The following is a 15,220-nucleotide window of genomic DNA, read 5'->3' as shown; positions in this document are numbered from 1 at the left end:
TCGTCGGAATCCTCTCAGATTTAGAACTCCTCTGGGGAGTAGAGTTAGAGCTACCTTTTTCTTGCCATCTTCGTCTTTCTGATTGTCGCTATTCTTGTAAGCACGTGGATTTACATAATTAATGCTTTAAATCACAAATTATCATATGGTAACTGCACGGATGAAGGGTCAAAGTCAAACATTTCTCTCTCTCTCTCTCTCTCTGTGTGTCTGTCTGTCTGTAATTTTGTATATAAGAAAGATAAGTAGACAGAGTCATCAGTCATAGCCATACGAGAGAGCAAGGCGAAGCTCAGAGTTTTGTTTTGAAAGGTCGTAGGTGGCGGCACCTGAAACATAACAATAACAACATTCCAAATCCGGGAAACCGGAACGCGTCAGAGAGCTTTAATGGATTCCTCTTCTACATTTCGTGTTCAGCTTACAATAATATAATAGTAGAGAGAGGAGAGAGAGAACAGATAACGGAGAACCTTAGCTGCTTCTCTCAGACCCTCTTTTGCAGATTTTCGGTAACTTTTTTATTCTTTTAGTCAAATTAATACCGATAAACGCGGTTTCAAATTTCATTTCCTTTTTGATCTCTGTCTCTCTCTCTCTCTCTCCGTCTCTTCTACGTACTTAGCTTACTCGGAAACTCGAGAATTTGATATCTCTTTCTTTTGATTTTTTTATTTTTCGAAGCCTTGTTTCAAATTGAACGAGCTTTCTTCCTTTCCATTACATCTGCAATTGGATGAACTGAGAAATTTTAATTGGTATTATCGAAATCGAAATGGGTGAGCGGTGGAGACTCGATAAGTTCAGGTCTCGCGTGGTGGTGTTGCTGTTGATGTGCTTGTTCAATCATAATTGGGAGTTATGTTTATCTCTTAATGAAGAAGGTATGTGAACTTTGCTGCTCTAACGATAATATTTGCATTTTTAGAGGTTTAAGTTGGAGGGTTGGATTTTACTGAGAGATTTAAGTGATTAATTGCATACAGGTTTGGCACTGTTGAGATTTCGAGAGGGAGTGGCGACAGATCCTTTTGGTGCTCTATCGAATTGGAATGATGATGATGGACTCAATGATCCCTGTTCCTGGTTCGGAGTTGAGTGCTCCGACGGTAAAGTTGTGGTTTTGTAAGTGATTCTTGTTTTCATTCCATGAAATACTCTGTTTTGTTTTATGTATTTCCCCATATATGATGAAAACAATTATTCAATTTTTGGTGCTTTACGTATATGAAGTTTTGTCTCAGTCAATTTAGTTCCTAAGCATTTGGTTTATGAACTAGCATAGTTATCATGGCGTTTAGGTCACCCGAGACTCAGAGCCTGAGTTTGGGTGTGATTATAGAGGGGGTGTACAGGTTATCAATTCCAGACATCTGATCTTCCTCGGCGTGCCTATGTTAAATGGGAGATTACGTAGGCCTGAGATCTGATTCTAATAAGTATCTTCTTGTTGGAAATTCAATTGAAATAATTAAAAGTAAGCCCTTTCAAAAAGGGGCGAAGTGATACAGAAAGAACTCTGTTCGATTTTGTTAGTCCAATCTACAAGAGGAGATCGTATGAAATGGAACCATTTCTTTCCTTGGGTTACTGACCATCCATTGAGAGTTTCGGGTTTAATAATGATATTTTATCAACAAGCATTGAAGGGGGCCTGGACGCTAGGTGACACCAACAAGGGTATCAAGGCACCCACCTAGGCGATCAAGGTGCCTGGGTGCGATGCCTTGGCAGCTATGTGAGCTAGGTGGATGAATTGGTTCTGGATTGAGGTATCCGAGCTGCTTTATATTCTTTGAAGTGTGCTAACTGAGACTCCATTCAAGATACTAGATTGTAAGATGGACTTGTTCCATAAGAGATTCAGAATGTAGTCCTTTAACAAACTCATTAGAAAATGGGAATTGATGTTTGCATTTCATGAAACTGGAAAGCCATTAAAAAATATTGTGAAAAGAACTTTAGGTTCTTAACCAGACTATAATAAATAATTCAGAAACTTTGATACGTTCACTTCAGTACAGAACATAAAATTGCTGAAGAAGCAAAGTTGTTCCATCTAGTAGTTGGGTCTTCATAAAATAACCATCATAAGTGATAAAGGACTTGGGTCATCATATGATAAAATTGAGTACAGATACTCATAACCAAGAGAAAGCATTACCTCATGTTCATTTTATTCAGGAAATCATATTATTGAACCTCCATGAGCCCAAGCCCAAAAGTTCCCAACCGAGTCTAAATGGCACAAGACGACGATCTTCTCAGCCTTGATCTGAGACTTCCTGTTAAGAGAACTAAAAATCTTTGGTAGGGACGAATGTTTAGGGCGTACCCAGTGCACGAGGCTCCCGCCATTGCGGGGTCTGGTGAGGGTCATAATGTACACTGCCTTACCCCTGCGTTAGCAAAGAGGCTGTTTCCAGACTCGAACCTGTAACCACTTGGTCATAATGGAGCAACCTTTACCGTTGCACCAAGCCCCACCCTCGGTAGGGATGAATGTTTAGCAAACTAAAAATATCTGCATTATGCACTAAAGTAAAATATACTTATAGGGGAAGTATAGTCAAACTGCTACAACATTACATGAGAAATTAATCTACGTCCTTGAAAAGTGATTCAGAATACAAAGTGAAATTAAAGCGCTAGGTATATTATTTTGTGCAATATTCACTACAATGTTATCAATGGATTATCCAATTCTTTGTCGAAGCAACATTTATTATTTATTGTGCTTTGAAAAATGCCTTTTATTCCATTGGCAGGAACTTGAAAGATCTTTGTCTTGGAGGAACACTAGCCCCTGAACTTGGGAATCTTATTCACATAAAGTCTATGTAAGCATATACAGTCCAGTACCTAATCTCTTAAAAATTATGCTGCCCGACCTTTGTAACGTCCTCTTGCAATTTTTCTCTCGTGTTAATTCTTGTTTTCTCCTGCAGCATCTTACGCAATAATTTATTTTATGGTGTCATTCCTAAAGAATTTGGAGAACTTAAGGAGCTGGAGGTGTTAGATATGGGATTTAATAACTTCAGTGGAACACTTTCATTTGACATTGGCGACAACCTATCCCCGGGAATCCTGTTAGTGAAAACCACATTTTCTAACTGCTAAATTTCCATTAGGTTTGTCTGGCATAATATTCTTGTATTAACTCCGCCTCTGATTATATTGCAGTTTACTCGACAACAACTCTCTCGAAGGCATTTCTCCTGAGATTCATGAGCTTAATATGCTTTCTGAACTTCAGGTAGATGAGAGCCAGCTACTTGATACTGCTCAAGGAACATCATGCCGAAGAAGATCCACTGCACAGTAAGATTATATACTGGTTGGGTAATATATCCGTTTTCTAGTTTTAGTATAACCATTGGGAGGACAACAAGGACCATCCTGAAATTGTCTATTGGTACATGTAGCATGCAGGATTTAGGTTTCATCATTCTATTGATATCACTCGGATAATCTCTAAAGCAAAGATTAGCATTTTAAAAATAGATAGAAATTAACAGTTCATGCGATGTTGACCATCCTATACCTCAGTCATTTGATCATGACGAATAATAAGCATATCAGTAATAGTACATATAGTTCTTGTCACTATATGATATATGGTATGAATGGATTAGATCTTGGTCCAATTGGACGGTGAGTTCACCACACATGCATTCGTCCCATGTGTAACTCAGAGGTTGTTATAATGAATTCTTCCTTCCCACTGAAACTTATATTAAACTGGATTTTTCTTTTTGTTTTCACTACTAAATTAGTTAGAATTGTTAATAGAGGATTTTGTTGCATATTTCATGACTAGTCCTTTTATCTCTTGTAGGAGCAATGCCAAATCTGGAAATGTAGCGCAAAGGAGCCTGCTACAGGTGCCAGATAATTCTACCACCTCCCAAACCCACCTGCCCCACCAAAAAAATCCATCTCCCTCAGAGTGGCCTTCACCAGCCTCATTATCAACTCCATCACATTCTCCATCACCTTCCCCAGCAGCATCTCCTAATAGCATCTCTCTAACACCCGCATCCTCACCTGCTCTAACACCAGATTTATCTTCCCCTAGTCCAGCAGATCCACCTATCTTTGTTCCTGCACCAACACCATCCTTTTCTGCTCCAGTTCCTTCCCCTTCAGAAAGCCCTGCCCAATCTCCTTCACCAAGCATTGCCCAGCCTCCTTCTGTAACTTCTGCTCAAACATCTTCTGAAAGCCCAGCTGCAAGTTCCAAATCAAATCACAAAATTGTAATTCTGGTTGCATCCATAGGGGCTTTCTTTTTCATTTTAGTTGTGGCCACCGGTTTTCTCCTCTGTCGAAACAATAAGGTGGTCACTGTCAAACCTTGGGCCACGGGGTTAAGTGGGCAGCTGCAGAAAGCATTTGTAACAGGTCATTATTCTTCCTTGTTGAATTTAATCATTTTCCTATGTTTCTATTCTGAGTGCAGCTAAGAATAAGTTAGACAATATGAGGCTATTCCCCAACAGTGTCTCTAGCACACAGCAGTCATGCAGAAGGGTTAGTCCCATCATCTAGTAGTTCCTACCTACTGGATGATCATAACCTTCCTATTGACTGTATTTTAGAGAGATAGGAAAGTATAGATTGTATGGTTGTGATCATCTGCTTAGTTAGGTTTTCAGTTTACAAGATCTCATTGGAGAGATCCATAAAATCATGCGTCTTAACCTTGTTATGAAATCATTTGTCTTAACCTTGTTGCATGAATGCCAAAATTACAGTACAGGAAGACAGCATTCTGCTATCCTTCTATTGCTTATTCTCCAGCCACATATATTGTTTTCTTTATTCTTGATTGGAAATCTTCATTTCAGGTGTACCAAAACTAGGGCGATCAGAGCTACAAACTGCTTGTGAAGATTTCAGTAATATAATTGGTTCCTCATCAAATGGCACAATATACAAAGGGACGCTATCGAGTGGAGTTGAAATAGCTGTGGTATCTACTGTAGTGATGTCTACTAAGGATTGGTCAAAGAATTTTGAGGCCCAGTTCAGGAAAAAGGTAGCAAGTTATTTACAGAAAGATTTTCCTGGAACTTTAACATAATCTCTGGCAGTTCCTAATTGTTTCCTTGGGTCATGTTTTCAGGTAGACACATTGTCAAAAGTGAACCACAAGAATTTTGCGAACCATATTGGGTATTGCGAGGAAGAGGAACCTTTCACAAGGATGATGGTTTTTGAGTATGCTCCGAATGGTACACTCTTTGAGCATCTACACAGTGAGTAAAATATCTTAGTCTCCAATTCTAAACCATATGGTACTTTGGTCAATTGTTTTCCCAACTGTTGATTGCCACTAACAAGCCTATGTATTATGATAAGAAGCACTTGTTAGAGGTTTGGGACTCACTTTTGATGAATCCAATTTTGGAGGCCTCAGGTTGAACCTATCACGATATCATAATCACAATTAAATTCCTTTGGATGCCCAGGACTAGTACGTGAAATGCCCAAAACACTGTCACTTTGAAGATTCGAATTTTAGAATAAAAAAGTTTGAATCTTCCAACTCATTCAATTTCAGTACTAAGTGTGATCCAGCTTTTTTCACTTTGAAGAAACTAAAAAAGCCTAAGTTGTGGTGTGGCTTGGATGAGAAAAGCAAGATATAATTATGAGAGTCTCTGATATGTTACCATAGAGATGATTTTGTATTTGTCTGTTGCCTTGCATAGCAGCCATTGGGTCGTGGAGTTTACAAAATCAAATTAATAAAATCTATTGAGATCCTATAGTTTGACTGACATCAAGTTGTGGTGGTCTCCTGCAGTAAAAGAAGCAGAGCACTTGGACTGGGGGGCACGGTTGAGGATCGCAATGGGAATGGCATACTGCCTGGAGTACATGCACCAACTGAACCCACCTGTAGTTCATGAGAATCTGAACTCATCCACAATCTACTTGACTGAAGACTATGCTGCCAAAATTTCAGATTTTGATTTCTGGCATGAAGTAGTAGTAACTTCCCAAGTGGGATCAGCTGCCACAGATCTGTTGGATACACCATCATCCAATCCAGAGAGTAATGTGTATAGTTTTGGGGTAGTACTATTGGAAATGATAACAGGTAGGCTCCCGTACTCGGCAGAGAGTGGAAAACTTGTGGGGTGGGCATCGATCTATTTGAGAGGAGAGCAGCCCTGCAAAGACATGATAGATCCGATGCTGAAATCTTTCCAAGAAAATGAGATTGATAAACTTTGTGCAGTTATAGCTTCTTGCATACATCCTGACCCAAAGCAGAGACCTACAATGAGAGAGGTTGTTGGCCAATTAAGAGAGATTACAGCACTCGGACCTGATGGAGCAGTACCAAAACTATCTCCTCTTTGGTGGGCAGAACTTGAGATTCTGTCCACAGAGGCATGCTAATGGGAAGAGCCGAAGCTTGTTAGTATTATGAGTTATTTTATCACCCCACCTGGTTTTGTTTTTTTCTCTCTTTTGCACATAAATGCACTCGTGTGCAGGTCGGTACTGCTTGTATCTAGTGTTTGAAAATTTACTGGTATTTGTATATAACAGAGACAAGGAGAGGCTATATGTATTTTTTTACACTTTTTTAGCTGTGTTAAAGTCAGTTGAAATTGTGCAACACCAAAATTTACTTTTCAAATTAATAATAACAAGAGTTCCATTTTTAGTTCTATCCTGTTCACTCTGTCTCTTTCTCTTGACGCCATCTGCCCTTCTTGCTTTATTCCTTTTCTTAATTTGGAGATAAGAAGGTATGCTTCATCTTTCGTGCTGAAATCTTGTTACTAACTGTGAACCTGCCTGAATTTTGTGCTTTGATTTCATGATGCAATGGAAAAAGGGTGAGATTCAGTGTTCAAAGTGGCCTAATACTGAATGTGATCCGAAAAAGGAAAAACACACACACACACAAAGGTAGGACTTAGTACCTCAACCTTTGTGTGTGGGTGTTTTGCATGAAGACCATATTGTGCTGCAACTAGAGATTCTGAAGTTTCAATGTCACAACTCACAAGCACTCCAATGTAAATTTGGCTGCTTGGGAATCTGATGTGGTTCTAAGTTTAGTGATGCTCGATGCCTCCTACCCCTCCCATTGGCCCCCCTGACCACCACTGCTTCCTTCTCCATCAAACCCTTCAGGCTTTGTAACATCACCCTTGCCTTCATGCATTCCTATCAAGTGACTCACTCCTAGGGAGATGTAAGTTCGATGCGAGAAGGGGCTCTGTTACAACTGTGACGAGAAGTTCTCTAGGTCATCGCTGTAAGACTCAACAACTCTTCTTGTTCGAATATGATGATGTGACGATGTTTAGCACGATACAATTCTGCAAACACTCAAATCTAACCTTGCATGAGCTCAATCCCGCATGAACTTTCAGACCGATAAGGGCTGCATGGATAAAAATATAGCCTAGGTGATTGGGTCTACATCAAGCTTCAGCCATATCACCAACAATCGGTCGCTCTACGCACCCACCAGAAACTCGATCATCGTTTCTTTGGTCCTTTCCAAATTTTGGAGTGCATCGGTCCAGTAGCATACAAGCTGGATTTACCCGATACAGCCTATAATATCCACTCTGTATTTCATGTTTCTCTCTCAAGCAGTGTATCGGCAATCCGACTGAGCGACCAGGTTCCTGAACACTATCAAATTCAGTTCTTCAGACCCATCCAAAACTCCAACTGCTGTGCTGAACTATCGTCGTTGGGAATGCCAAGGGCAGTTTGTGGCCCAGGCATTGATTCAGTGGGAAAGGCTGCCACTCGAAGAAGCTTCTTGGGATGATGTTACCACCTTGCAGCAGTTATATCCTGAGCTGAACTTTGAGGACAGGGTTCTTGGGGAAGTGGATGGTAATAAACTAATGATGTGGTTACTGAGAGTAACGACAACTCTTTTTCTTTCTTCAGGGTCCAGATCCTTTACTTCCGTCTGCCCCTATTTCTGTATGCGCTCAGGCAGGGGTAAGGCGGTCTTTGCATGCTCTATTGCGTGTAGGGCGCACACGAAAATAGGGGCAGCCGAAAATAGAGGATGTCGATTAACCCTTTTGTCTTCTTTTTATTCCCTTAGAGAGGATGCACTTCTAATTTCTTCTAATTTCTTGTTGAGGGATGTATGGGTAGGAAAAGGACACAGAAACACAGGCATTCTAAACAAAAAATTGCAATACGAAAAGCTTTTCAAAATCCTAATCCCGCCCCAAAATGTCTAGGGCCCTGTAATATGAAATTGTAGGGCTCATTGTAATGATTGGCTGGGCCGTTCCTTGAGAATCCGGATCAGCTACCCACATGGATGGGTGGGGACAGATCTGACCCCTCCATGGGACGTGGGTCTCACACCCCCATGGAGGGTTCAGATCTGTCCCCCACCCATCCCCATGTGTGTAGCAGACCTGAACTCTTCCTTGACTGGGAACAGATCGCTAGCATTCCTTTTCTATTCTTTATTTTGTATGGCTGAATAATCTAATAATTTGGAAAATGATTTCTGGGAGAGTCTGGCCCCTCTGCCCATTGGAAAAATGACCATCCCGCCCCTAATAAAGCTGGAAATGTCTGTTTTGTTGATGTTTACATATATGTTCACAGTGGCCCCCACACGGGGCCATGTTCCCCCACAGAGAACTCTTCCCCCTAATAATTATAGAGAGTGGCGTGTGATATGTTCTATTCCATATAATCGACACCAACGTGTTAGCTTCACGTCCGTTGGATTGGAGACCATGAAATGCAATCACCTAATACAACATGATCACAAACCTGGTCTGATCTTCTAAATCAACGGCATTCTATATGATAGTATAGCCGTGGTGGTCAACATTCACAACCCATCCAACCTCATAACCAAATCTAACTACCCCTCGTTCTCCAATTAAACAAATAGATGGTGGTCTTCACGTACATCTCCTTAAGGAATTTAGTTGCTCACACGTTCACCAAATTCCACTAAATCTTTTTTTTTCAGAAACAAAGAATCTATGTAATTATATATAGTTGCTCTAAGCAGCACATTCTCTTCATCCTTCTTGTACAACTTTGTGTCAAAGAGCTGTTGTGATCTCTCAGGGGAGATGGCAAACCAACAGCTCATTACCGTTCTCTCATTGCTTCTCTTACTTCCTTTGGCTTTCACTTCTGTAGCTGCTGGTCATGTAGAATACTTACCCTTAGAGACCAACATAGATGTGGCTGTAGAAGGTACAGTTTACTGCCAGAGCTGTGATCATCATGGGACATGGTCATTGACTAAGGCTGAACCGATCCCTGCTGCAAATGTAAGTATTATTTGCAAAGATCACAAGAATAGAGTGAGCTTCTACAAGGTTTCTACAACTGATAAGTCTGGATATTTCTATGAGATCCTTAAAGGTTTCACAATGAAACATTATATCTTGGACCATCCCCTTCATGGATGCACTGTGCACCCTGTTTCATCTCCCCTTGCCAATTGCAGACTTGTCACCAACATCAACTATGGTCTTGATGGCGCATCATTTCGTTATGAGGACAAGAGATTGTTTGGAACAAACTATGAGGCTGTGGTGTATACTGCTGGTCCGTTAGCTTTCCGCCCAGCCCATTGCCCTCCAAAGATTCACTACTGATCACTGCAATCTCATTTATATTCCATATATTATTATACATCAAAGAGTTGAGTTTTTTCTCCTTCCTGTTGAAGTGTTGTACAACAAACAATTTCCCATTGAATTTACATACCCCTCATCTCTATTTATTGGGTTCTTTTGGCTATTGCTTATGCTGCTGTTTTGATTGTAAGTTGTTTAAAAACTTTTCAGCCATTTGGTGATGCTGATGCAAAACTAGCAAAAGCAGAAAAACTGCTTTAAGGTGCACTGCTTACAAGTTAAACTGGATAACTTTATGATCATTAAGCCCCTTAAAATTAATAATTGCGACCTAGTGAACTCCCTGATGGTGGGATAAGTGCTTCTAAGTCCCTACAAGAAACCACTAATCTAGATCACACCCCAAATAGATGACCCTGCTTACCATTAATCATTACCTTTAGATGGTTTGGGCTGCAGTGCAGTTTGATTCTTCACTCTGCACAGCTGGGTTATGTGTAAGTGATTCATGGTCACAAGATCATGGCTTCACCCCTCAATTGCAACTGAATTTGATGATGCTGGACAAATTTTGCACTGTCAAAAGCCCATTTAGTAGACGACTTGGAAACTGATAAAGGTGAGCAACCAAGTTAATAATTTGGCGAATATTGATGGGATGACAGAAAATAAAAACAAAAAATTTAGTAACATACAAATTACAGAATTTCTGTTCTTTTTTATCTTCCTGCTTTTTAAATTTCAAGTCTTGCACATGTAAAAACGAATCAAAGCTCTGAAAGTAAATCGGCAATGCCAGTGTCTTAGACCCTCAGCCTCCCTTATGTCCATAAATCCCACTAATTTGACACGGAAAAAAAAAAAGGCATATACAATTCCTCAATTTTACCCAGTTGCCGAATCAATAACAAGGCTCTAGGAAAAACTAAGATGGCCTTGCAACAAACAGGGATGAAAAAAAAATGTCTTCCCACCCTTCACGATTTCTGGTAAAAGGGAAACAGTAGAGGCTATAGCAAGCAGTCCTTTCTTCCTATAGGGAAAGCTCTACCTACTTTGAACAAGCAATTAAGTTAACATCTTCCTAAAAATCCAGTTGCTTTCCAAACATCTCATTTATCTCAGACATGGCCTCCTTTGTAACAGCAGTTGGCTCAAATAAATCAAAATCCCTGCCCAATTTGCTAGACGATCTCGATGGTGCTTTTACTTTTGGTTCATCTTCTACGTCCTCATCAGACAGAATGAAAAACCCATTGTGGTCCCTCTTACCATCTGATACTTTACACTGTTTCTTTGATCTGTTGAACTTCACAAAATGTAGAGGTTTTCCAAACATGCTGTTTATGTCGTCCATAGCCTCCTTCAAGTTAATTGTAGGTTCTACTAATCCATGGTGGCACGCATTCTCCACCTCTGGCTCATCCAAATTAGACCCCACAAACCTACAAACAACTGTATCGTCCTGGAATTTCAAGTTGGTTGAGCTCCCTATGTCCTGATTACAAGAGCCATTGGATAAGAGATCATTTGGACATGGAAATTGAAATGCATTTACACATGGAGCAGGTAACAGAGTATTTCCAGAAGGATGCTGGGCCACATGGTGTGATAATTTATTGTTCTCGTCTTTGCTGTCACCGCCCTCAACGTCACACTCATCATCAACAAATATTTTGAAGGGTTCTTGAACAGCCTGCTCCATAGTATTTCCAGAAGGATGCTGGACCGCATGGTGTGCTAAATTATTGTTCTTGTCTTTGCTGTCACCTCCCTCAAAGTCACACTCATCATCAACAAATATTTTGAAGGGTTCTTGAACAGGCTTCGTTGTTTCAAATCTGCCGTTTTTCTTTAGTGATGTCTGGTTTGTAGTATGCACAGAGTCCAACGGAAGTGAACAATCCTTTTCCACTCTCTGATCAAATAACACAACCCCATTATCCAAGCCTTCATCAATAAACACCTCAAATTCATTGCTAACAGCCTGATTTAATCTGGGTTGGGTTCTATGTGATCTTCTCCTACCCACTGCCACTGGTTCTGGCTCCAAAGGCTCCCGAAACATGCAGTTAATGGCATTCATGGCTTCCTTCATGTTGATTGTTGGATCTACCAAACCATTATGGCAGGCATCTTCAGGTCCGGACTTCCCGACTATTGCAGTATCTACATACTTCACCACAATTGTGTCTTCAATGTAGACTGTGCTTGGATTATCTGATTCCACATAATTGGACTCTTGGTGCTTTATGGAGCTTTTGGGGCCCACAGTTCCCATGACTTCCCTCTTTGGAGAAAAATCACTGGATATTCCAGTATCACAGCATTCTACTAAAACCTCAAGATGGCTACGTTGAAAGTGAGCCTCGGAATCTGATTTCCCCCTCATGATATCAGGAGAGCTTTCTTCTACTATCTTCTTGCTCTGAGCATTTTTGTTGCTATTCTCTGCTTTGAGTAATGCAGTCCCAGAGCATGCTCCTAATTTCCTACTTTCCAACCTGCTGCTATCTTCTTTGGTTTCTTCAATCTCTCTGGAATGGGCAGGGACGGTCCTAGTATCCAGGAGCCTCAAGGCAGTTCTTCCTTCCTGGCATCGATGAACATTCTTCGATAGTCAGATAACTGAGAACAACAACAAGAATAACCCAATAAAAAACAACAGAAGTGATACCCTGCTTTTCCTTTTCTTGTAGAGCTCCATACGATGAAGGAATTGCTCATACAACTTCTGCAACTCATTAGCAGGCTCTGCGAGGCTGTTCAACAGTTATTATGTGGTGGATTAGCTTTATTAGAACAAGTGCAGATGAATGACTAGTCAAACAATTCAGCTTGTCAAGAACTAAACTGTGCTAAGGAAGGGTTATTGATCAATGTACATTATGAAGCAGACATAGTTCATTCAGTCAAAAAATAATATTGTCAGTCTACCTTTAGGAGGGGAGAGTAACTCTTGATTGCATATTACCTCAACTTCACTGATTCAAACTAGAAACTATTTGAAGCTCATTACAGGTGAATACCTAATTGTCATGCCAATATACTTAAGAGTGAAAATTTAGACCAATAGAAGCCATAAATGCTGTATATGTCACCCTACTGCTTCATAAATAATGCAGACACAATACAAAATAATCAAACAGTATACCACTTCTTTTTGGGTGGCAATTTCTCAATCTGGGAAACTTTTAAAAATTTGAAAGTGAAACAATTTCCAGATGAAAGAACTAAAAACAATAAGCATCTTGATTCCAGTGAACCTAACTTTGTACAGTCTATAGTGTAAATTGAGGCAATGTATACCTTTCTGACCCTGCTAGATTTCCCTAAGTTTACATCAAGATCTAAATTCTTTCAAGGAGCAATGTTGAGGCTTTGATAATACCAGACTAAAGAAAGGATGTTATGATTAGATTCTTGTAAAAAGCTTATTACTTAGGGTAATCCAGAATTTCAATTTCCATGCCAGGAAGCCCAAAAGAAATTACTGGAGCAATCTCAGCAACTCAAAGTAATATTAACTTACATCAATCAAACACTAAATAGAACATCTATCGTGAAGGTTAAAACAAAAAAACTTGTAACTGAGTTAAGATTGGAATTAGCAAAAAAAAAAAAAATAGCTTACTTCTGAACCCCCAAATGGTACATCTTCTCTGCATCCTCAAATTTCTTGAGCTTCTCATAGTACAGAGCATAGGCTTGATAAAATAGGGCCAGCTTTGTTCCAATCCGGTTCGCCTCCATCGTCTTCAAAAGTGCCCGAGGATCATGCACAAAATCCAACTACCCAAATGAAGTAAAGGTAGAGGAATTTCGATTAATAAACAGAACAGAAAAGGCAAAAATTGCTCAAAAATAAAATGCTCGAGAAACTATGGCATGTAGATAGTAACTCTCAGTTACCAGTTGTATCCAAACACGAAGATATCGCAAGTCATTCCGGTAACACCGATCAGCCTCGAAGGTTTGAGCGCATTTCTGTAGGAATCGGGGGAGCTTCCCCTTGAGAAGCTGAGTAGGGAGAGATTCCTTCATCTTTCGAACTCCTCTGATCGATATTTGATTATAGGAATAAGGAAAAGTGGAAATCGAAAGAAAAAAAAAAAAAAAAAAAGAGAGAGAATCGAAAACGATGAAAGGGAAGGAAGTGGAGAGATGGGTTTTTCTTACCGGAGCCATGGGAGAAGAGGGTCTTTGCCTGTGTAGGTCTTTATATCAGTGATCAACGAAGAGAAGAGTTCATTGTGAAGCCCATCCGCCATTTTCTCTTCCCGTTTCTCTGGGAGCAACAATAATAACTAATAAATAACACAGAGTAGCAGATTTGGCGAAGATAAGGAGAACTTATTTAAATTTGAAATATGTAGTGCGGGGGATTCTTAGGCTATGTTTGGAAGCCAAGAAAAGAAAAGAAAAAAAAAGAAAAATTTTCTCCTCATTTGTTTTCTTTTCTTGGATTCTAAATTCTATAGGTTGTGTTTGGATACTAAGAAAAGAAAAGAATAAAAAGAACTTCCTAGGTGTTCGTTCACCTTTTTCACTGTGGGTGGAGGAAAACTCGATCCAAAATGGACAAAGTTTTCATCCACCGCATTGTGAACCTTCAACCACCATCCTAGGGTTCACAACCCCTATAAGCTTTTAATATGTTCTCAAAAATACCCTCTTGATACCTCATGCATATCTGAATTCATCTTGGTGAATGGATTCTCTTTTCTCAATTTATGTTGTCAAAATAATTTGAGAAAACACATTGTTAAATGCGAGTCCTTTTATAGTAATCCAAGAGAACTTGATTCAAACCTAACTATCTATCCAATTGAAATTCTATTTACTAGAATACATTTATGGAGGCTAATTCTTAAATTACTCTTTGATATAGTTTATATTTGTATTTTGGGAGAGGGTTGGGTACACCTAGCGGCTATGCCCAATGAAGAGGGTGGGAAGGGGAGGGTAGGGGGGTCATTTCCATAGAGGGTGGGAGAGAAAGAGACTTAGGCTGGGCACAACACCAACGTGCCTGGCCTTTACCTTTGCATTTATTTAATATTTTAATTTTTGTAAATGTTTGGTATGATTTATGATACTTATTTCTATTTATTATAAATTAAAAATATTTTTGATAAATAAATTAAAAATCACAAATAGCTAGAGAGCTATTGTGATTTGTGATCACACAAACCATTTATTTTGATTTATGCGAAACTAAAATTTAAAATGTAATTACAATTTCTGTGTGCCCCTTTTTCAAATTCTAACAATATTGCATCCGAGGTATAAATGAGATGTGATAGGGTTGTGTCACTGTAGTTTTGTTGTTGACGTAAAATGTGTTTATCTTTCTCCTCCTCAGAACAAGGGAGAATAGGTGTCTTTTAATATGAAGAGAGAGATAGACTCACTCATGGGAGGGCTGGTGTGGGCCACACACTATAGGGATTTAATTTCACTTTCACCATTTTCTCTTGGTTGGAGGTCCAGTTTTTCTAGATGAGGAGGATATGTCCCTCAGAATAAAAAAATTCATCCATAATAGTTAGGGCCAAATATGGGTTTTTATGTGGTTGCAACAAGATTTCAGAGGC

The 15,220-nt window shown here is 39.6% G+C and overlaps 3 protein-coding genes across 4 annotated transcripts; 2 read left to right on the top strand and 1 right to left on the bottom strand.

Moving 5' to 3' along the window:
* Positions 1-639: 639 nt before the first annotated feature.
* LOC122648673 (inactive receptor-like serine/threonine-protein kinase At2g40270) lies at positions 640-6,449 on the top strand. Its single transcript, XM_043841890.1, has 9 exons — positions 640-884; positions 987-1,125; positions 2,769-2,840; positions 2,949-3,092; positions 3,187-3,324; positions 3,842-4,407; positions 4,854-5,044; positions 5,132-5,264; positions 5,816-6,449. The coding sequence occupies exons 1-9, from the start codon at positions 776-778 to the stop codon at positions 6,415-6,417; spliced, it is 2,094 nt and encodes a 697-aa protein (XP_043697825.1). The 5' UTR covers positions 640-775; the 3' UTR covers positions 6,418-6,449.
* Positions 6,450-9,073: 2,624 nt separating this feature from the next.
* On the top strand, positions 9,074-9,773 carry LOC122646972 (non-classical arabinogalactan protein 30). The gene has a single exon (XM_043840553.1). The coding sequence runs from the start codon at positions 9,108-9,110 to the stop codon at positions 9,639-9,641; it is 534 nt and encodes a 177-aa protein (XP_043696488.1). The 5' UTR covers positions 9,074-9,107; the 3' UTR covers positions 9,642-9,773.
* A 626-nt stretch (positions 9,774-10,399) lies between these two features.
* Positions 10,400-13,961, bottom strand: LOC122659203. Of its 2 annotated transcripts, XM_043854342.1 has the most exons (5): positions 13,803-13,961; positions 13,536-13,680; positions 13,258-13,415; positions 12,301-12,385; positions 10,400-12,216 (listed from the first exon to the last, which is right to left on the bottom strand). In XM_043854342.1, the coding sequence occupies exons 1-5, from the start codon at positions 13,892-13,894 to the stop codon at positions 10,708-10,710; spliced, it is 1,989 nt and encodes a 662-aa protein (XP_043710277.1). In that variant the 5' UTR covers positions 13,895-13,961; the 3' UTR covers positions 10,400-10,707. The 2 variants fall into 2 exon arrangements, with proteins under 2 accessions (XP_043710277.1, XP_043710283.1); XM_043854348.1 differs by lacking the exon at positions 13,803-13,961 and having other exon boundaries at positions 13,526-13,674.
* Between the last annotated feature and the right edge of the window lie 1,259 nt (positions 13,962-15,220).

This window comes from Telopea speciosissima, chromosome 1, assembly GCF_018873765.1.
Source record: "Telopea speciosissima isolate NSW1024214 ecotype Mountain lineage chromosome 1, Tspe_v1, whole genome shotgun sequence".
Lineage (NCBI taxonomy): Eukaryota > Viridiplantae > Streptophyta > Magnoliopsida > Proteales > Proteaceae > Telopea > Telopea speciosissima.
This window is presented reverse-complemented; position numbering and strand designations above follow the sequence as displayed.